General features: G+C 41.3%; 4 protein-coding genes across 5 annotated transcripts in view; all 4 read left to right on the forward strand.

Moving 5' to 3' along the window:
- The first annotated feature begins 512 nt into the window (after positions 1-512).
- On the forward strand, positions 513-5,454 carry LOC106605120 (28S ribosomal protein S15, mitochondrial). Its single transcript, XM_014200449.2, has 8 exons — positions 513-929; positions 2,445-2,510; positions 2,592-2,667; positions 2,903-2,951; positions 3,147-3,231; positions 3,340-3,398; positions 4,103-4,294; positions 4,933-5,454. Exons 1-8 carry the CDS (start codon positions 755-757, stop codon positions 5,041-5,043), a joined length of 813 nt encoding a protein of 270 aa, XP_014055924.2. The 5' UTR covers positions 513-754; the 3' UTR covers positions 5,044-5,454.
- Positions 5,455-5,720: 266 nt separating this feature from the next.
- LOC106605178 (cornifelin) lies at positions 5,721-7,621 on the forward strand. Its single transcript, XM_014200560.2, has 4 exons — positions 5,721-5,997; positions 6,608-6,748; positions 6,902-7,038; positions 7,312-7,621. The coding sequence occupies exons 2-4, from the start codon at positions 6,637-6,639 to the stop codon at positions 7,408-7,410; spliced, it is 348 nt and encodes a 115-aa protein (XP_014056035.1). The 5' UTR covers positions 5,721-5,997; positions 6,608-6,636; the 3' UTR covers positions 7,411-7,621.
- Positions 7,622-7,776: 155 nt separating this feature from the next.
- LOC106605121 (protein OSCP1) lies at positions 7,777-16,964 on the forward strand. Of its 2 annotated transcripts, XM_045718372.1 has the most exons (11): positions 7,796-8,005; positions 8,206-8,235; positions 9,510-9,664; positions 10,383-10,550; positions 10,642-10,722; positions 11,255-11,358; positions 11,965-12,093; positions 12,347-12,416; positions 12,757-12,896; positions 15,118-15,181; positions 15,591-16,964. In XM_045718372.1, the coding sequence occupies exons 1-11, from the start codon at positions 7,894-7,896 to the stop codon at positions 15,714-15,716; spliced, it is 1,179 nt and encodes a 392-aa protein (XP_045574328.1). In that variant the 5' UTR covers positions 7,796-7,893; the 3' UTR covers positions 15,717-16,964. The 2 variants fall into 2 exon arrangements, with proteins under 2 accessions (XP_014055925.2, XP_045574328.1); XM_014200450.2 differs by lacking the exon at positions 8,206-8,235 and having other exon boundaries at positions 7,777-8,005.
- A 3,978-nt stretch (positions 16,965-20,942) lies between these two features.
- Positions 20,943-21,380, forward strand: part of LOC106605122 (serine/threonine-protein kinase 40) — a 28,219-nt gene continuing 27,781 nt past the window's right edge. The window contains exon 1 of the mRNA XM_014200452.2: positions 20,943-21,178. The gene's annotated coding sequence lies outside the window, so the exon portion shown is untranslated. The remainder of the gene's footprint in view (positions 21,179-21,380) is intronic.

Here is a 21,380-nt window from a genome sequence, read left to right on the forward strand (position 1 = left end):
TTAGCAAACAACAGCTAAACTAACAGTCACACCAAACTCTGAAATGACAGCGAACTAGCTCCCTTTTCATTTGTTTTAGCGGTTTTGCAATGACATTTATATCTATAATAATGATGCTGTTGCATGATTTCGCCTGGTCATAAAAATGGCTAGCTGACGTTCGACATGTCAACTCTATGGCAGGAGGGAGATCGTTTGTTGCCAATGACAGAGTGGCAAACAGCAAGGTTTATATAAACCTGTGCTGTTGCAAACTAAATGCTAGCATGATAGTCAGCAGTAGCAGTGTGAAATTAATAAAAACTAAACTGTAAAGAGATGCCATGGTGGCCACGGTGCAATTTAGAAGTAGCCCAAAAACCTGCAACCCGCGACCAATACATTTTTACCCGCTGAAGTTTTCAAAGTAGCCCAAGGCAGGAAAACTGCAAACATGGCAACCCTGCTCACTCAGCCTGTTCTTTCATGCTTCCTGATAGTTTGAGATGAGAGAAATTTCTTCAATTCTGAGCATTTTAATAGCATGAAAACATTATGGGTGATGTTTTGGTCATTGAAATGCTATTTTTACTAGGGAAATAGGATGAGTGTGCAGGACCTCGAAAGATTATTCAAGGCCCTGAATCGACTTCTCCGTCTGATTACTTCTGTCTAATCAAAATGGCGATCCTCATGTAGGGGACGAATGCTGTTTACTCGTTATATTTTGACCATTAATACCTGACATACATATCAAATAATCTCTGAATCAGCCATGTTATCAAGTATAGCTTTAAGAAGCGCTCTTAAATCGACATCTGTCGTTCTGCGAGAATGTGGCGTTTTATCCAGGCTGAAAGGAACCTGTGCGTCTCTCCCATTGAAACATCGGACGTCAACCTCTGTCATCACAGGGCCCTCACACAGCAACAATGAGACTGTATTGACAGGTAAATATATATATATATATATATATATATATATATACATACCCATACCCGAATGAAACGTCTTGTCGATGCGCGCGCATGCATGTCAACTAGCTAGCTGCACATGCCGAGCAAGAATCAATGAACCATTACTGAAAAATACGGAGTAGGTAGATTTTGTGTGAAAACCCACTTATCATCATCATCATAACACCTCGTAGAAATTTTATTTTCCATTAGTCATGTAACGAGTACAATTCTTCGTTGGGTAGGCCAGGAGAGGGCACTGCAGCAATTATCTAGGATATCTCGTGTACATATAGCTAATCACAACAACAACAACATTTATAGACAGGTACACAAGAGTTATTCTCTTTGTACACAGTGACACAGGCTTTGTATAGGGACATCAATCACTACTCCATTGTCCTTATCATCCTGTGTATACTAACTAGGCTAGCTATATGGTTTCATAAAAATAGATCATTATTGTATACTAATGTAGTGATAACTTTAGCTAGTAGCTACCTGTCTAAACAGCTGAAATGAAAGGAATAATTTGTAACCAGACAGGTGCGAAGCTAATGCCATTTTAACCCAGACATATGACTAATACATTTCTCATCATGTAATCAGTCAGTCTGCTAGTGGTTTTTATGAAGAGGATGTGGGAACCAGAGTTATTTTCCCCACAGGCCCCCTGCAATGTGTCTGCAGTAGCTTTTCTCACCCCACCACTCTTGATCATGTATACAGAACATGACACTCCACTTTTGTTTCTATGATCTCTGCACGACAGTTCACAAAATGTAGGCCTACAAGTACTACTACAGTAAGACATCCTAACTCTTACTGCAAACCATGTTGCTGCTGAACATGCTTACAGACACTTTCTCATGCAGCGACATACACTGAGTGTACAAAATATTAAGAACATCTTCCTAATATTGAGCTGCACTACCCCTGCCCCTTTTGCCCTCAGAATAGCCTCAATTCGTTTGGGACATAGACTGTGTCGAAAAGCGTTCCACAGGAATGCTGGCCCATGTTGAGTCCAATGCTTCCCAGAGTTGTGTCAAGTTGTCTGGATGTTCTTGGGGTGGTGGACCATTCTACACACAGAAAACTGTTGAGCATGAAAACCCAGCAGCATTGCAGTTCTTGACACAAACCGTTTTACCTAGCACATACTACCATACCCCGTTCAAAGGCACTTAAATATTTTGTCTTGCCCGTTCACCCTCCGAATGGCACACATACACAATCCATGTCTCAATTGTTTCAAGGCTTACAAATCATTTTTTTACCTGTCTCCTCCCCTTCATCTACACTGATTGAAGTGAATTTAACAAGTGACATCAATAAGGGATCATCGCATTCACCTGGTCAGTCTATGCCATGGAAAGATCAGGTGTTCTTTATGTTTTGTGCACTCAGTGTAGTTGCAGGCATAAATCTGGCACCATCCTATGGTTCATAAAGCAATGGACTAAGAGTAATTATGTATTGTTTGATAATTTGTTTAATTCTTACCAGGTATTGGGAGTTTCACCATTCAGCCTGTGAGAAACTATACCCGTGCCATAAGAAAGAAGAAGCCAGGTATGGAGGTCCAAGGTCAACTATTTGATCTAAGACCACTTGGGTGTTTGATATTTACTGTCTAAGTTTTTTTTCCATCAGTGATGCAAAGTCAGTTGAGTGATCTTCCTCCGACAATGCTGAAAATGGAATATGCCGCTGTTCCAATCGCTCAAACGTATGTACATTTCATTTGTCCAGACTTAAATGAAGTGTATTTTATGTCATGCAGACATGGCTCATGAATGTTCAACTCTCCCACGTCCGAACAACTACAGCAATGAGATGATGCTGTTTAAAAGTTATTCTATGTCTTTATTTGTACAATATATAGGCATACTCAGCGTTTGTACTATACCTCTACTATACAGTACATCTCTTCCTAATGCTGATCTGTTATTATGTGTTTACAGCGCTGATGACCTGGTCAAAAGACTTCTGACACTGGAACTAGCAAGCCATGTATGTTCTTTTCACCTTGTTACTACATTCTATTCATCTAGTCTTTCTCTTTGCGCTCATAAGAATAACTACATAAGAGTAACTACAGTTTGTGTATTCCTCTGTTAGTTGCTATAGTTTACATTATGATACGACCGTTTTTCTATACCTATGCTGGATATTGCATAATCAAACCACCATGTTTTGTGTCACCAGCGCGAGAAGTTGAGATTGAAAACGGAGCAGCTGATTGCAAAAGTCCGGAGGGATGAAGCTGACCGCAGCTCTACAGAAGTCAAGGGTAGGTTCCCGTTTTGTACCTAGTGAACAACCGTGCTTTTCCTCTGAGGAACCACCTTATTTCAGCAATCGTTTGTTCACTTCTTAACGCCTTTCTTGACCTTTTTAGTGGCCATTTTGACCTCCAAAATCCGAAACTACCAGGAGCACCTGCACAAACATACTAAGGTGTGTATGGTTGAAGGCTAAATGCAAGACTGTGTCATTTTAAGTCCCCATAGTAACCATGACGTGAATGCATATTATTTCCACACGTTTCATTTCCGATCCCCTCCCTGTCTGGTGTGAGGTTTGTCAACAGGATTTCCTGTGTAGTGCGTACACCCACCATGACATTTGACAGAGTAGTACTACTGCATGCTGGGAATTTACTGTCACAACGTATACACGTAACATTGTATCCAACATTTTTGCAGACATATTGCAAAATATAACTATCTATCCTTTAGCACAGCTAAAATGTTAAAGCCAAGGCTTGGCAGTCTGTCACTATACTGTATCTCACTTTTAGACAGTTTGGTTTTGACAGTCTCAAAATCGCTATGCTATTTTTAATAAGAAAAGCAACTCCTCTATTATGTAAAAGACATGTTCCCTGACTATGGGTTCGATTCAATCTGTAGTCCTGAAGAGCTGCGTTACAGCACAATAGAAATGTAAAGGCAATGTTCCCGCGTTCGCGGAGACTTCATTCACAGTGAACACTGCATTAGTCAGCTCAATCGGAAATTACCTTTACATTTCAGTCGCGCTACAGTGCCGCTCTTCAGCCCCACGGATTGAATCAAGCCTTAAATATTGTTATCGCTTTATGCATATTTTTTTCTCCATTTGACCTCTGACTGTGTTTTGGCCCCCCATCTTTGTATCAGGACAAAGCGAACAAGCGATGGATGCTCATGGCCATTGACCGCAGGAAGAAGCTGCTCAAGCACCTCAGGGTGACGCGCTACGACGCCTTTGAACATGTCTGCCAGCAGCTGGGCATCACCTACACTTTCCCCCCGGAGTACTACAGACATGCCACCCGACGCTGGCTGGCCAAGAAGGCCCTGTGCATAAAGGTACACAACAAAACTCCATTCACTTTACTTAGCGCAATTTTCTAGCTTGGTCCCAGAGTGGTTTGTACTGTATAGTTGGCAAGATGTCACAAACAGATCGGAGACTTCATTCACAGTGAACACTGCGTTAGTCAGCTCAATCGGAAATGACCTTTACATTTCAATCGCGCTACAGTGCCGCTCTTCAGCCCCACGGATTGAATCAAGCCTTAAATATTGTTATCGCTTTACGCATATTTTTTTTCTCCATTTGACCTCTGACTCTGTGTTTTGGCCCCCCATCTTTGTGTCAGGACAAAGCGAACAAGCGATGGATGCTCATGGCCTTTGACCGCAGGGAGAAGCTGCTCAAGCACCCTTTCCCCCCAGAGTACTACATTTAGCGCAATTTTCTAGTTTGGTCCCAGAGTGGTTTGTACTGTATAGTTGGCAAGACGGCACAAACAGATCTGGGACCAGACTAGCAATTTTCTTGTTAATCTTTCTGCTGTATGCAGGGTGTTGAACCATGGCTTTTACCAATAGTCTAATGCATGACTTAATGTAAAAGTAAAGGCAAAGATGAAGACTTTTCTAATTTTGTTGTAATTGTTGTTGGGCTTTTTGCTGTAGGTTTATATGACTGTGTCCTTTCTTAGGTATTCAAAGAGGTGCAGAAACAGAAACTGGAGCAAAGGAAGAAAATTAAGCAGACCCCCCTCCCCAAACTGGCAGAACCAGCCAAGACAGCAGCTACAGGAACCCAATAAACTACTACAGTATCCAATGTCTGTCTTACTCGATGCATTCAGTCTTGTGCTCAATGGGCAAATTAGTTTTGCATGGCACAGTGCCTCAGGTGGGTGGCGTTTGCTCCTTTTTGACTATTCCATTTGTCCTAAGGAGAAATCTCCACCCACCAATGCCACCAGGCCATGTAAAATATTGCTATACTGTAATAACAAACATTAATAACTTGTTGTTTGTAGTACACTAAGTCTTCATTCTTCCTGTCCCCAATGCATGTTGATGCATCATCAAACCACATTTGGCCCAATAAATGCAGTGACGCAGATATGTGGTTTTGGTGTGGGCAATATCTATGTGCTCAGCATATGTGACCTGAGACTCAAATAAACCCACAATTAATCATTGAATTTAATAAAATAGATTATACAATACATTTGTTTGCTCTCTCTTTTTTGTTGTTGCGTGTTTCACTTTGATCACGTATAGTCACTTGTGTATGGTGATGTGTAACTACCCCAATTGAAAGAGATAAAATACTACTTGATGCTGATTAAAATACTAATTAAAGATATGAGAAATAAGAACATTACACCCTATGGTTCAACTGTGGTTGAAACTGAAGTGCAAGATTACTCATATGATGACTTCCCTGAACATAGCTTGCAATCGTGTTTACGGGAACTGAAAGAACATCAGATATTGGGTGTTTATCGACCTCATATGTTAAACCAAGGTTATACTCACTTTCTGTCACCTGTGAATTGACCTTGAAACCTATAATTCTGAGGAATGGTGAGGTCATTAAACAGCTTAACTGTTCTATTGTGAATGTTTGTGTTTGCACTACTGTTGAGAGTTGTCTTGAGAAACATAGGAGTGTGTAACCAGCGCTTGTTCACAGCTTTAGTATCACAACTTCCTGCTAAAGTGTATTGACTCAGATCTGGAGAAGCTCAGAGCTGCAGACAAGATAGGTGAGTGACATGCTCTTTCCTCTGCTCTCACGTATGTAGAAAAAGCTACAATAGAGTAACTACTTATCAATAAACTACCTAAAATGTTCAGGTTTACATCTTTCTGAGAAACAGTAGAAATTGATGTACATCTACAACATTTGGCATATTTGTACACCAGAGTATACAAAGTATTTGAAGTAGTTTTACAGTCTTAACACCATGTCTTGTCCTTGTACAATTGTGATGATACATAAGTTATACAACAGTTATTATTAGTCTTTATTTAATGAAATGCCAATACAACAATATCCCATTTTACATATGCAATTATATTAAAACCTATTGCAATACATAAGAGGGTTGCAGTATATGAAGTAAGATGGTGGTTCAGGGTATGAATGGACCTGTGTATAAACTTGAGTACCAAAAAAAATAACTTGAGTACCAGTGTATGGAACTTTTATGTGAACTTTCCTATATGCAATTATCTCGAAGGAAGGAAAAAACAACAATGAACATTTCCCATCCCACAACAGTTTACATACTGCTAGTTTTGTTTTATTGCTGTATTGGGGAAATTATCAAACTTCAACCACTGTGCTCACTGTTGGATGTGGTTCGTTGTTAGGTGACTGAAGCTGACCCCATTTGATTGACATGTCGAACCCAGTCATCACCCACCAGCCAGGAGCAGGCTCTTATGGGACAAATGTGCAGACGGGCAAGTGGAGCACTGGGCTGTGCTCCTGCTGCAGTGACATCCTAGTCTGTGAGTATCGAGACAAATAATAAGACCTTAAATATCATCACTAAGTAGGCCTACCTGGTTCCATACCATAGGGTATAATGGTTGTCAAGTGTTTCAAGTAAAAATGTTTCCTATATTATGGATTTTACAATAAGGTAAAATGTTCTCATACAGGTGCCTTGGGCTTCATCTGCCCACTAGCATTGGGTTGCTACACAGCTAACAAGTATGGTGAGAACGCATGCCTGGCCTGTGTTCCAGGAGGCATGACAGCCATGAGGACACACATGAGATTGACCTATGGGATTCAGGTATGTTAGTTACCCTTAGGAGCCTAAAGTAATTAGGAATGGTGAGGCATTCATGCATTCAGTATGTCATTTTAATGCACACTAGGGAGAACTGCAACTCATTCCTGTCCCAGCCAGTCTACCCCTTTTATTATGAAAGACAGGAAAGGACCATTTCATCAGTACACATAATGACAAATTAGCCTAGTGGTTTTCCCTCGCTTGAGGAACTTGAACTGTCATATATTTGGTTGATTCATTCTCATCATATTTGATTATCATATTTTCTTACAGGGGACGATATGCAATGATGCGTTGATGACCTGTTGCTGTGGATTCTTTGAGATGTGCAGGATGGCCCGTGAAATTCGCATCAGGAATGGGGACGTTTGACTTGTACAGTCAATTGAATACATTTTCAAGTGGAAGTTAAATGAATCTCATGTCACATATTGTTGATACAAATTGTCATTGTTATACTATGTACATTTTAACTTTTGTATCGATTAAATTTGACCCACTACCCTCAAACAGTACTGCGCAAAGAATTCATAGCACCATGTATGAACATAAGATGTACAATAAAGTTCAGTTTTATCTTGTTCCCAATGGCATGTTGTCCTTTTCAGGATGATTTACAGGCTGATGTATCAGGGACGTTCAAAACACTGAGGTATAAATTATCATGAACGGTTGAGTTACGTCTCAATTTCTGATGTGATCAAAAAAAGAACAAATATTTGCACGTTAGCTTACGTGCTACCTGATTGGTCCTTTTTCTTCGTGACCTGGCAACCAAGTGGAAGCTTACATACGCTTAAACAAGACAGAAAGGGGATATTTCGCTAGCTAGCTATCCAGCACAATACGACAAATATGTCTTCGAGGACGCTACCCCTGCTTTTTATTAATCTCGGTGGAGAAATGCTCTACATTTTGGATCAACGCCTAAGCGCTCAGAATATTCCAGCTGACAAAGCCAAGAAAGGTAACATTATTAGTTAGCTAACCAGCTAACTTTAGCTAGCTTAGCTGTCTGGTTGTATTAGGCTAGAATGCAACTAGCTACCTGACCAACAGGTGAATCACTGACCTTGTCATGGCCACAAACTGGTTGCCATTAATTGGAGTACATTCATTTGTCTCCCTGCCTGTGTTTTAACCTGCAATTCTTCATTGTACTTGTAGCTGATTGGATAGAGGATGACAGAAGGAGAGGTATTTTGATGTTTCACATGCAATACATCTCTAGGCCTACATGCTCTGCTTTGAGGCTTTCAAGGAAACCAACAGAGTATTGCATTGGTAGAACAATCTGGATGAAATCTTTGCCCAGAGATATTCATTCACTCTGCCCCCAAGATTGTAGAGATTTCAGCCATGGGCTTTATTAAAAAGAAATCCGGTTTCTACCTCCCAATCAAATAACTTTGCAAGCTGCTGATGGTTTAAAAGGCTGTGGCTTTCTTAGGGCAATTGGAAATAGGTGGACGTTAAACCTTGCCTATAGAATGCACATCTGCTTGCTTAAAGGTAGACTCCTTTGAGCACGGCACCACTTGATTTTAAAGGTAGACTCTGCCAGGTGTGTAATCATTACGCCGATTCTGTTGCAAAACATTTTGTCTGTTTGAAAACGTTTTGCAACAGAAACCGCTTACTCCTAACGGAAAACGCAAACGAGAGTTTCTATGGGTGGGTATAATTTGTGGAACGTTCCAACAGGAATCAGTTCCAAAAACTTCATAAATAACAAGGTTGCCAAAAACAAAGCATACAAAGTTGTAGGGAGTGGGCTATTTAATTACGTTTTTCAGCAGCTAATTAGCTAGGTGAACTGATCATGCTACTTTGTAGGCGTTACTTGTTGGCAAACCATGTACTTTCCGAAGTTTTTGGAACATATTCCTGTTGGAACGTTCCACAAATTACACCCACCCAGTTTCTATTGGATAAATTCAGGTAGGTCCCTCCCTGTTTCATTCTGTTTGCTCAGTTTGCTTCTGTTTGGTTCTTTAACGGTTTCCGTAATGAATACACCCCAGTTGTCATAATCATAAACATGGGGGCGACTTCACATCTACAAACACCAACAGTTAAAACCAGGGCTCGGATTCATAATACATCTGAGTAGGAGTGCTGATCCAGGATCCGTTTTGCCTTTTAGATTATAATTAATGGACAGGGGGACCTGATCCTAGATCAGTACTCTTACTCAGAGACACTTGTTGAACATGGACCCAGTTCTATCAAGACTGTGTTATATCATGGGCTCTTTCCATTTGCACGCCTACGTTAGGAAGAGCCAATAATGACAGTCTTAGCAGATTTGGTTATTTGTGAAACAAAAAAAATCGAGTGTCTTTAAGTTGGAAAGACCTCCTAATGTTTATGTTGATGATGCCATCTTGATGAGTCTAACTTTACAGACCGACATTATTCCAGTTCCCTACTTGTGACCTGACCTCAACCTTGTGCCCTCACTCTGCCAGTTATGAATGACATCATCACCACCATGTTCAATAAAAAGTTTTTGGAGGAGCTGTTCAAGCCACAGGAGCTGTACTCCAAGAAGACCCTCCGGACCGTGTTTGACCGACTGGCCCATGCCTCCATCATGAGACTCAACCAGGCCAGCATGGACAAGGTATGAATGGAATCGTGACACCTGGTTCATGTTCAGGACACGCTGTAGCAAAACATTTCAAAAGGTTTTAAAACAGAGAACAAAAATAGGTGTTCCTTATTGGACAAGGATGTGTAATCTCTCTATGTTTGTCTATTTTCGTCTGTTTCATCCCTGATTAAAAGGACCCTTTATGGAAGTGAAAGGCCAACGAGTTGTTATCCCCTTTCTGAGAAAGGGATTTATCTAACAACATCTAACTATCATTCACCTCATTTTGGAGTCAGCTGAATAGCTGTCATGCCGACATTACCATTTTTATCATTACATTCTCAGAATCACATCCTCTGTACCCAGTGATGCTTTAATTGTCTTACTTCTAGGTAATTGGGGAAATTGCACAATTCACTTAAAACCGCATGTAGACTTTTTTTTTTTTTTTTTTTTTTAAAGCTTTCATCATTTATTGCACCATCATTGCTTGACTATTTTGAAGAGTTCTATCTGTTGTTTATAAAGTGGTTTTATATAGGCTATTAAACAGAATATCTTCAGCATTTTGAAGTATTAATTCTGGTTATAAGCCTAAATGTTGCATAAATCCACCTGCAGAGCATAATCCTAGTTTGTTCAAGTATGCTGAGGGCTCCATCTGGTGTACATTATGAACTGGCAGCAGATATTTTTGAGCATAACAGTAACCCATCATCATCCATATGACTGTTGTTCATGCACACAGCTGTATGACTTGATGACCATGGCCTTCAAGTACCAGGTGCTCCTCTGCCCGCGGGCCAAAGATATCCTCCTTGTGTCCTTCAACCATATGGATGCCATCAAGGATTTTGTGAAGGACACCCCAAGCATTCTCAGCCAGGTTGACGAGACATACAGACAGCTCATAGAGGTACAATAAACTTCCCTTCAATTGCTCAAACCTTCGCTGAGTGTTCAGTATGATCTCTTATTCACTGCATGTTTTGTGTTCTTATTTATAGATGTACACACCCTTGTCTAGTGGCGAATTTCAGCTCATCCGGCAAACGCTCCTCATCTTCTTTCAAGACATGCACATAAGGGTGAGTTCATGATCTTGCAGAAGTTTGTTTAACTTTTTCAACAGAGGATGAGTATGTTGGGAAGGGGGAGTGTGGCATCTTTTGATTGATTTCAAAGATTAAAAATGTTAATAGTACCATGACTTTGTATCAACTGCTAAAATGTTAGCATTTGAAAACAGAAGCTAAACCAAAGGATGAATTGCTGTAAGAACTTGTCCATAGACTGCTTACAAAGTAAGGAAACCAGTATTTCATTTTGTAATTTGGGTGAACTATCCCTTTACACTGCATTATAACCCCATCATAATGAATTATACACAGTGTAATCTTGGTTAGCCCTGAACTAAATTCTTGCATAATTGGTCAGATGCTAACACCTGCGAAATCTTGATTTGTCAAAAGCACTGGAACTAATGCTGCTTGTTATCTCACGCATCCTGTTGTATCAGGACAGATCTACGGTATCATTTATGTTTTAGTAGTCTGTCCATGAGAGATTATACAAGGTGTTACACAATTATCACAATGTTTTGCTCACCTGTATTTGCAGGTGTCCATCTTCCTCAAAGACAAAGTGCAGAATTCCAACGGACGTTTTGTCCTCCCGATCTCGGGTCCTGTGCCCCACGGAACACACATCCCAGGACTTATCAGGTACCACAGCTATAATTATCCACACCCAAATAACATGGAATCCAACCAAGCCAAGTTTGTTGCAATAGAGCAAAATCTCAATTTTATTAGATGCATTGAATATGGCTGTATCCATTGTTTTTTTGTTTTTTTTACTGTGTTTTGTGCTTTTTGATGGCATCTATTTGCTTTCCTTTTGCAGACGTTGTCAGCTTAATATAGACCTGCGTATCTGCAGCTAATTGCATTACTGAGGGTGTTGAACGAGCAGCTGTCTAAATTTAGAAAAGCTTGCTTTTAGCACAGCTCTATTTGCCAAGGGATTGAGTGCAGCTGTGCTTAACTCATTTATTGTGTTTTAGGAACTTAAGCTCACCGGGCGAATTTTGAGATTGAACAATGTGAAAGTGTAGACGGATGATATCAGACTAGTGACCACTCTCTTACAAGTACATTGCAACTGCTTAGCTAAACGTCTGAGACAAGGTCCATCTTGAACAGTATCCTCTTTGCATTTTTAGACGTGTCTTCTGGGAAATTATCTTTAGGAAATGATCGGTTGCCTCATGATGTTAAAAGTATTTTTGCAGAATATTTTGCTCGTGTGTATTTTTTTGTTACCATCAGAATGTTCAGCTGCAATGGCGAAGAGGTGAAGAGACTGCAGTTCCGTAACGGTGGGAACTACACCGGTGTTCTCCGCGAGGGCTCCTTTGAGATGTTTGGAGAGAGGGTCATCAAGCTGGGCACTAACATGTATGTGCTGCTCCACACTGTATTGACAACCATTGACCTTCCTGGACTTACCCCCACTGAGACTACTAAATTCTCTACTATTTCCTCTACTGTGGCCAATGGTCAAATACTGTAGGCCTAAATCAACATGGTAGCTCAAAGTCACTGCAAATTGTTTTGTGAATAATTTACACAGTGACAGGTTTATTTGCCTCCCCCGTGATGCTACATTGTATTTCAGCTTGTCAAGTGCTTGGCTTCTGTTTACCCACAGGTACAGTGTAAGCCGTCCGGTAGAAACACACATGTCAGGGGCATCCAAAAACTCTGCACAGCAAAAGTCGGTGAGTTGGAATTATGCTTAATCACTATGCTGTATTTATTTTCTTACAGACATTTACCCAGCAAGGCCTTGCACTTTTGCTCATAAATGTCATTTTACTGTATGTCCTACAATATAATATTTTGACAAAGGGTCAAAATAGTATTGATATCTGTGTTATTTCATCATTGATTAGGCTATAGTAAGGACAATTTGTCCAAGTCAGACTAAGCTTCATCTGTAATTAAGCCTTAAATGTAATGGAAACCAGCCTTAAATTCAATGGGAAATGCCCTAAACAGCTAAATCATGCAATTCATGTGTTATGTTAATGATTATGCACACCTTCTCTGTGTATACAGATCAACACAGCTCCAAACCCCCTGGCCAAAGAGGAGCTGAACATGTTGGCCAGGTTAATGGGGGGTATGGAAGTCCAGAAACCAGGAAATGCAGACAGTGGCTTCCGAGTCAACCTCTTTGCCACAGATGAGGAAGAAGAGTAAGTCCTCTTATGTTATGAGCATTGTTTTGTTGTATTTATGTGTCATTGTGGATACATTTAAATATGGAATTACAACAGTATCAGGCCTCCCAAGTGACACAGTGGTCTAAGGCACTGCATCGCAGTGCTAGCGGCGTCACTACATATCCGGGTTCGATACTAGGCTGTGTCGCGACCGGGAGACCCATGAGGCTGTGCACAATTGGCCCAGCGTCGTTTGGGGAGGGTTTGACCGTCCGGGTTGTCCTTGTCCCATCACGCTCTAGCGACTCCTGTGGTGGGCCGGGCGCACACACGCTGACATGTTTCCTCCAGTGCGGCTTGGCGGGTTGTTATTTCGGAGGATGCATGGCTTTCGACCTTCACATCCCGAGTCCGTATGGGAGTTGCAGCAATGGGACAAGACTGTAACTACCGAAATTGGGGGGGGAAGGGGTAAATAAAAAAACATTCAAAAAGGATTTACAACAGTATTCCTCACAACATGATGAAATGAACTGAACCTGATTTTTGAATTATGTTTAGTTAGACTAGTGAAAAATCATTGTCATTGTTAAGAATCAGTATCATTGTTAAAGGTCCAGTGTAGCCGTTTTCATCTCAATATCAAATTGTTTCTAGCTTACAATTAAGTACCTTACTGTGAGTGTTTCCAATCAGAATTGTCAAAAAGAAACAAAACTAGCTTCTTAGCAGAGCAAATTCTCAACCTAGAATTTTGCTAGGACTGTCTGGGAGTGGTCTGAGTGGGGAGGGGAAACTGAAAACGAGCTATTATTGGCAGAGAGGATATGAACTGTCTTTCTTATTGGTCTATTAATTAATTTACACTTGTTGATGTCACCAGGCAATCCAAAACTCCATCCCACCAAAACAGGCTGATATTTCAGCCAGTCCTTTCATATGGCTCTTCCACTAAAAGGGCATTATAGTAATTTTTACAATATTACTGTGGAAATGTATACAAATGTATGTGGACGCCCTTCAAATTAGTGGATTCGGCTATTTCAGCCACACCCGTTGCTGACAGGAGTACAAAATCGAGCACACAGCCATGCAATCTCCATAGACAAACATTGGCAGTAGAATGGCCTTACTGATGAGCTCAATTACTTTTTTAAAGTGGCACCGTCATAGTATGGCACCTTTCCAACAACTCAGTTCGTTACATTCCTGCCCTGCTAAAGCTGCACCGGTCAACTGTAAGTGCTGTTTATCGTGAAGTGGAAATGTCTAGGAGCAGCAACGATTCAGCCATGAAGTAGTAGGCCACACAATCTCACAGAACAGGACCTCCAAGTGCTGAAGCGCTTAGTGCGTAAAAATAGTTTGTCCTCAGTCACAACACTCACTACCGAGATCCAAACTGCTTCTGGAAGCAACGTCAGCACAATAACTGTTCTTCGGGAGCTTCATCAAATGGGGTTCCTTGGCCGAGCAGCTGCACACTAACCTAATTTCGCCCTGCGTGATGCCAAGCGTCAGCTGGAGTGGTGTAAAGCTCACCGCCATTGGACTCTGGAGCAGTGGAAACGTGTTTCTTACTGATGAGTCACGCTTCACAATCTGGCAGTCTGACGGACGAATTTGGGTTTGGCGGATGCCAGGAGAATGCTACCTGCCCCAATGCATAGTGCCAACTGTAAAGTTTGGTGGAGGGGGAATAATGGTCTGGGGCTGTTTTTCATTCGGGCTTGGCCCCTTAGTTCCAGTGAAGAGAAATCTTAACGCTACAGCATACAATGACATTCTAGACGATTCTGTGCTTCAAACTTTGGCAACAGTTTGGGGAAGGCGCTTTCCTGTTTCAGCATGACAATGCCCCCATGCACAAAGCGAGGTCCATACAGAAATGGTTTGTTGAGATCGGTGTGGAAGAACTTGACTGGCCTGCACAGAGTCCTGATGTCAACCCCATCGAACACCTTTGTGGTGAATTAGAACGCCGGCTGCGAGCCAGGACTAATCGCCCAACATCAGCGCCCGACCTCAGTGACCCGCTGCAATGTTCCAACATCTAGTGGAAAGCCTTCCCATAAGACTGTTATAGCAGCAAAGGGGGGACAAACTCCATATTAATGCCCATGATTTTGGAAGGAGATGTTAGATGAGCAGGTGTCCATGTACTTTCGGTCATGTAGTGTATAAAACACAGAAAGAAATCACGTTTTTCACTGCACTGGCCTTTAACAATAATGTCGATTTGTCTTCCTCTCAGGGAGGCCTTGATATCGAGACCAGACGAGTTTTCATATGACGTCATAAAAATCCAAGCGACTAAGGTAAAGTTAATTCTAACCTATATTTTTTCAGTCACAGAGGCTAGATAAATATTCAACTATATAACATGCTTTTATGTAACTTGAAGGGATGATATGGAAGCATTTCATAGATTGAGACTGTCCTACTGTAGATGCTGTGGTGTAACCGTCAAAATGGTCCCCCATGAAAACCTGTCACAGGAGACTTACTCCCTCCGTGCAGTCATCTCTTAGAACTTACGAACAACCAGACATGCTGCCCAGTTTGAATAGCTTCTGTAATTGACAGGCTAAGGATTGTAGGTTATCTGACATGCACTAGGATCATGATGGATGGGCCAGTCGAACAAGATGTACCGTAATCAAACATAAGCCCCTCCCCAAACGAGACCTTTCAGATCTGCCATTGGTGGCTTGCCTTCTCTTTCAGAACCATGAAGCCAATGCAGAGCTGGTCAAGATCATGGGGGACTTCACGGAGGAGGCTGATGAGCCGTGCCCATTGAGTGCCAGCAGTAAAGGGAATGACCTTCTTGCCATGATGGACGGGCTGTGACAGTTACCATGGTGACCAGAATCCGAGGGCAGGGCTCAAGGCTGAGTTGGTTAGGAACGGTGTGTTCTACTGTAGGACAGTGTCTTGTCTGCTCTGCTGTGCTGTCTGTCTCACTCTGCAAATATGGCAGCTGTCTAACAAAAGCACACACAACACAAACCTCATCTTTGTTTGTCTGTCGAGCTTTTCGATGCTGATGTGACGTGAGCAGGTCAATTAATTTGTTCAGCAAGGACCAACTGTAAACTGTCTGCAAGACTGTGCATTTTGCAAAAGAGAGAGTGGGGAAACTTCATAAGCTTGAATGTACACTCAGTGTCCATTTTTTTTTTTTTTTTGGTACACCCATCTTGTACCGGGTTGGACCCCTCAGTAGCCATGAAGTGATGCACCTGTTTAGCAACAATGTTTAGATACGCTCTGGCATTCAAATGTTGATCAACTGGTATCAAGGGTCCTAACTTGTGTCAGGAAAATATTAACCCACACCATTACACCACCACGTACCGTTGACACCAGGCAGGATGGGACCATGGACTCATGGTGCTTATGCCAAATCCTGACTCTGCCATCAGTATGACGCAACAGGAAACGCAATTCGTCGGTCCAGCCAACATTTTTCCACTCCTCAATTGTCCAGTGTTGGTGATCGCGTGCCCACTGGAGCCGCCGCTTCTTTTTGTTTTCAGCTTATAAGATTGGAGCCCGGTGTTGTCTGCTGCAGTAGCCCATCCGTGACAAGGATCGACAAGTTGTGCACAGAGATGGCGTTCAGAGATGCCCTTCGCCACGTCACTGTTGTACTGCTCTGTTATGTCTGTTTGTGGCCCACCTGTTACCTTGAACAATTTTTGCCAATCTCCTTTGACCCCTCTCATCAGCGAGCTGTTTTTCACCCACAGGACTGCTGTTTTTAGTTTGTTGCACCATTCTTGGTAAACGCTAGACGTTGTTGCGCATGAAAAGCCCAGGAGGGCGGACATTTCTGAGATCCTGGATACGACGCACCTGGCACTGATGATCATACCACACTCAAAGTCGCTTAGGTCACTCGTTTTGCCCATTCTAACGTTCAATCGAACAGTAACTCGATGCCTGTCTGTCTGCTTTACATAGCAGGCCACCTGATTCACTGTCTGTAAGAGCGATCAATTTTTGTGAACTAGGTGGTGTACCTAATAAACTAGCCGATTTGTATTTTGCGCTTTTATGGTGGTAATCTCAAGGTTTTTTTTTTTTTTTAAGTTACAGATACAACTGTACTAGTTGGTCGCACTGAAACATCAAATGGAGGCGTTGGGACATATTTGTTCCAATTCAATCAATGGTTTCTGCTCTGCTGATCCCGCTTCAATCAATGTATTTAAAGTTGACATTCCGTGGATGTCACGTTGAACAATATTTCTTGTTACTTTTCTTCCCAGATAAATAGTAACTTTCTCTTTGGGGCGGCAGGTAGCCTAGTGGTTAGAGCGTTGGGCCAGTAACCGAAAGGTTGCTAGATCAAATCCACGAGCTGACAAGGTAAAAATCTGTCGTTCTGCCCCTGAACAAGGCAGTTAACCCACTGTTCCTAGGCCGTCATTGAAAATAAGAATTTGTTCTTTACTGACTTGCTAGTTAAATAAAAAATACATTTAATTTATTATCACCGCATGATGTTAATATAATGCTGTTTTCTCCATCACATATCTGCTGTAATACAGTATTTACAATTTTGCTAATGTGATTTACTCTGTCTGACTGAGTAATTAAATAATGAACACGACCTAAACTAGAGGGTGTCAAACTCAATTCCTGGAGCGCCTTGTGTCTGCGGGTTTTCGCTCCTCTCATCTAGTTCTCTAGGCCTTAATTTTGACATACATTGAAAGTAAATTACAAAAAACAGCAAACACACGACCTTCCAGGGATTTAGTTTGACACCCCTGACCTAAAGAGACTGGTGGAACTGAAAGAAACCCAAGTGCACTAGTCATTGTAATTCAAAACCATGGATCCCAAAACATATTTTGAGAAAGTTCTACTGTACCTAGATTTTTTATTTTTTTTGGTATGGGATATATATACAGTATGTTTAGGGTGACCTTTAGTGTCTTCAAATAACGGAAGACAAATTATTTGTAAATATATTATATGTGAATTATTGCAATATTTCACCATCAAATGGGATGCTATAGGTTAATGGAGTAAGTGTGACACAACACTAATGTAACCACAATGTATCGAAACAGCTGATTCTTTAATGCAATATGACAGATGGTCCAAGATGTATATTTATGGAATTATTTATTTATTTATCATGAGGTGTACATGTATATTTATTTTTTTCTGGTGAAATATTAAAGATTCAAAAAAAAATTAAGATGTCAGTTGAATTCGGTAGTTTACATACACTTAGTTTGGAGTCATTAAGACTAGTTTTTCAACCACTCCACAAATGTATTGTTAACAAACTATAGTTTTGGCAAGTTGGTTAGGACATCTACTTTGTGCATGACACAAGTACAGTGCCCCTGTGACAACAATTTTGGACCCCATTGTGGCCCCCCTAAATGTGGAGTATGAAATCATTTTTACATAGCTAATTTTTGCTATCGTTCTTTTTTTACATCCGTTATTAGACAGTGGCAACGCGGAACACTAATGATAATGAACATGGTCTTTTGCCTGCTAATGCCTGCAATGCAGTGAAGAAAACGATATGACAAATAACGTCTAATGTAACTGGCCCCTCTAACAGTACAACTGGCCCCAGCTTGGCCCCCCCAGTTGAAATGGTCTAGAACCGCCACTGGACTTAGTTAGGCCTAGTTAAATAAAGGTTACATTTCTTGTTGTTGTAGAGGAGTCCTGTCATTAGAGGGAGCTGTTGCTTTATAACTTTTTGCATTTAGTCATGTCTATATTGCTTGACTAGCAGTACGCGAGTGCAGAAAGAGTATTTTTTTTCAGGAGTTTTACCTTCAGAGTACAAACACTTTGCAATGAGGCAAAATCATGATTCAGCACATTCATTCAATCCCTCCATGTAATTTTCAAGGCAAGAGAGAGGAGAATATTGCTCCTCATTTCTTGTCATCTAGTTTATTCTCGCCCACACTGTGACCTCCTTGCCCACACACTGCTGATACGTTTCGTTTTTAATTAGTTTTGAATCGAGCAATACTGAAAAAGTTGTTCTCATTACAGGGGTGAGAAGTCTACTCCCACTCCCTGGGTTGTGACTTTATCGCTCATTTACCTTTGCATAAAGACACCCACATTGCCCAACTAAAGTCAGTCAACTCATATTGGCACCCAGAAACAAATCTGTCACGAAAGACTGTAGTCAACTCGTCTCTATAAAAACGTCACAGGATTATATGGAACATGGGATTAGCCATTATAACATACAAACCTAATATTTGACATAAACACTGTCCATCTCACCTATCCCAAATTTGGCCTCAACTCCCTCCTTGTCTGCACCTACAATTAATATTGCAATGGAAACAGCACAATGCTGTACCTGCATGGGTTTGGGTTATTTGAGTGCCTCATCAAGTCAAAGAGAAACGGATCGTCTGGGCATGTCTCGGAAGAACCCTCTCCCTCAGTCAACTACTCACCCACACATTCTTTCAATCACACACACACACACACACACACACACACACACACACACACACACACACACACACACACACACACACACACAGAGAGAGAGAGACACAAGATCAGTGCATACCAAGAAGTCAAAACATGCTGAGACATGGCTGTGCTGAATGGACCTGTGGGTGGGGGATTCAGGTGAGGCCTTCCTAACAGTCTGCTGGGGAGAGAGAGAGACGTCAGACCAGCGCTACCCAGGGGCATGGTTTCTTTGGAAAACAAAGTCACTGAAGCACTCCCTCTCCTCTGCTACTCATCTCCAGGTTGTTCCCGTAAATGAGAATGTGTTCTCAGTCTGCTTATTTTCTTAAACAAGGGTTAAAAAACAAACAAACCAAGAAAAGGATACATTATATTCCTAAACCAAACATTCACTATGTTTCATGTTTTAATTAAAGCATGTAAAGAGAGAATGTGCCATATCCATGGATGCAAATGGCAGACTCTTACAAGGCTGGGTGACTTCCCACAGAATTAAATAGAACACTAGAATGATATTGTATGTCTCTCTCTACCTCTAAGCTCTCTTAAGGTATGATTCACAGTTTCCTCATCAAAAGCTGTGGGCTGGACACTGTTAACCACACAGGCTGACAAGTGTTTCATGTGGCCAGGGGCATACGCTGTGCTGAGTCAACACAGGAAGACTAGTGCAGCCCAAATCACTTTGTGCCCTTTATATCCCCCTGTACCTACCCACTGGATCGAAACTAGTAGGTGGGGGAGGGATTATTGTTCCAAAAGAGGGATGCTAAATTTGGATCAGCATATGAGGATCTGCTTGTAGAAGGATTCATTTTTTTGGGCCAAAGGAAATGTTAGTCAGCATAACAGTCAGGGAGGAAAGGGAGCACATTTCAGACACATGGAACTATTATTTTTTCAGAGTGGATGTACACCTTTCATTTATGCTTCTAAGATTGCTAATCAATCAAATACATGTACTGTTTGCATGACTGTGTAATAGTCAAATTATCTCGTACAATATGTACGATACGTACGATAGGCATGCATTACAATGAAGGTGTAGATATGTTTGGGAGTTAAACCAAAAGCCTGTTATCCATCTGAGTAGAGATGAGGATAATGATAGGAGTATAACGTTGTTGTAGCCTATTTCATTCTCAAGGGACATTCCTCTCCCTTGCTAGATCATTTCTCATGAATGGAGGAATTGTTAGCAATCAAAGGATATAACGTTAGAATTTCACTAAGGCACCAAGATATCACAGCAGGTGAATGGAGTGTAATGCTGGACTTTTTGTTGCCACTGATTAGTTATGAATGGATACAATATTTGCCTCCAAGCTCACAATTTACTTTTTCATTTTTGTATAACTGTGTTGTAAAACCATGTGTGCATTTTGAAACTATATCGAATTGAATTTGCCACATAGTTGGACACTGAACCTCTGCTCAACGTCATGTCATTCCTAGTCCTATTATCAAACACATTTCATCAAACGCTCAATCAATCAGATGCATCTGCTAGACAACACTACTAAATCAAATTATGTTTTTGTTTTTATTGGCTGAGCAAGTCTGTCAGTCATGCAATTTGCGTCATTTCCGTTGTCAGGTGGCGCTGCTATGGAAAGATGAGATCAGAAAGCTGACGAATGGAAGCTGTTCCTGAGTGGTCATTTCGGTAATAGTGGCTCAAACAAACATTGCGCGATATCAACCCCCCATATACGGTCTCCATTGGTTGGGGCAACAAACTGCTTATGCACCGAACAAATACTTTTAAAGAAATGTCCATGCAGTAGCAATACAACGCAGACTTTCCTCGGCGTTTTCAGCTCGAGGTAAGTTGTTAAAGAAAAAGACCTGAGTGAGCGAGGTGGCGAACGAGCTTGCTCTAGCGGTAGTAACGTTAACGTTAGTGGTAGCTAGCTTGTACTTTGTTTAAATGGCCTCCCCGTTCTGCGCAATGTGTATTGTTTAGCACACAATGGGTAAATTGGAAACTGAACATATTAATTAACACATACATGCACATTTGTCATT

The sequence above is a fragment of the Salmo salar genome, chromosome ssa05, assembly GCF_905237065.1.
Source record: "Salmo salar chromosome ssa05, Ssal_v3.1, whole genome shotgun sequence".
Taxonomy (NCBI): Eukaryota; Metazoa; Chordata; class Actinopteri; order Salmoniformes; family Salmonidae; genus Salmo; species Salmo salar.

Coding starts and splice junctions, on each gene's coding strand:
- LOC106605120 (XM_014200449.2), top strand. CDS start 755: ATGTTATCAAGTATAGCTTTAAGAAGCGCTCTTAAATCGACATCTGTC. Junction 2,511..2,591: donor CATAAGAAAGAAGAAGCCAG/GTATGGAGGTCC, acceptor TTTTTCCATCAG/TGATGCAAAGTCAGTTGAGT. Junction 2,668..2,902: donor GCTGTTCCAATCGCTCAAAC/GTATGTACATTT, acceptor ATGTGTTTACAG/CGCTGATGACCTGGTCAAAA.
- LOC106605178 (XM_014200560.2), top strand. CDS start 6,637: ATGTCGAACCCAGTCATCACCCACCAGCCAGGAGCAGGCTCTTATGGG. Junction 6,749..6,901: donor CTGCAGTGACATCCTAGTCT/GTGAGTATCGAG, acceptor GTTCTCATACAG/GTGCCTTGGGCTTCATCTGC. Junction 7,039..7,311: donor GATTGACCTATGGGATTCAG/GTATGTTAGTTA, acceptor ATTTTCTTACAG/GGGACGATATGCAATGATGC.
- LOC106605121 (XM_045718372.1), top strand. CDS start 7,894: ATGTCTTCGAGGACGCTACCCCTGCTTTTTATTAATCTCGGTGGAGAA. Junction 12,094..12,346: donor ATCAAGCTGGGCACTAACAT/GTATGTGCTGCT, acceptor GTTTACCCACAG/GTACAGTGTAAGCCGTCCGG. Junction 15,182..15,590: donor TAAAAATCCAAGCGACTAAG/GTAAAGTTAATT, acceptor CTTCTCTTTCAG/AACCATGAAGCCAATGCAGA.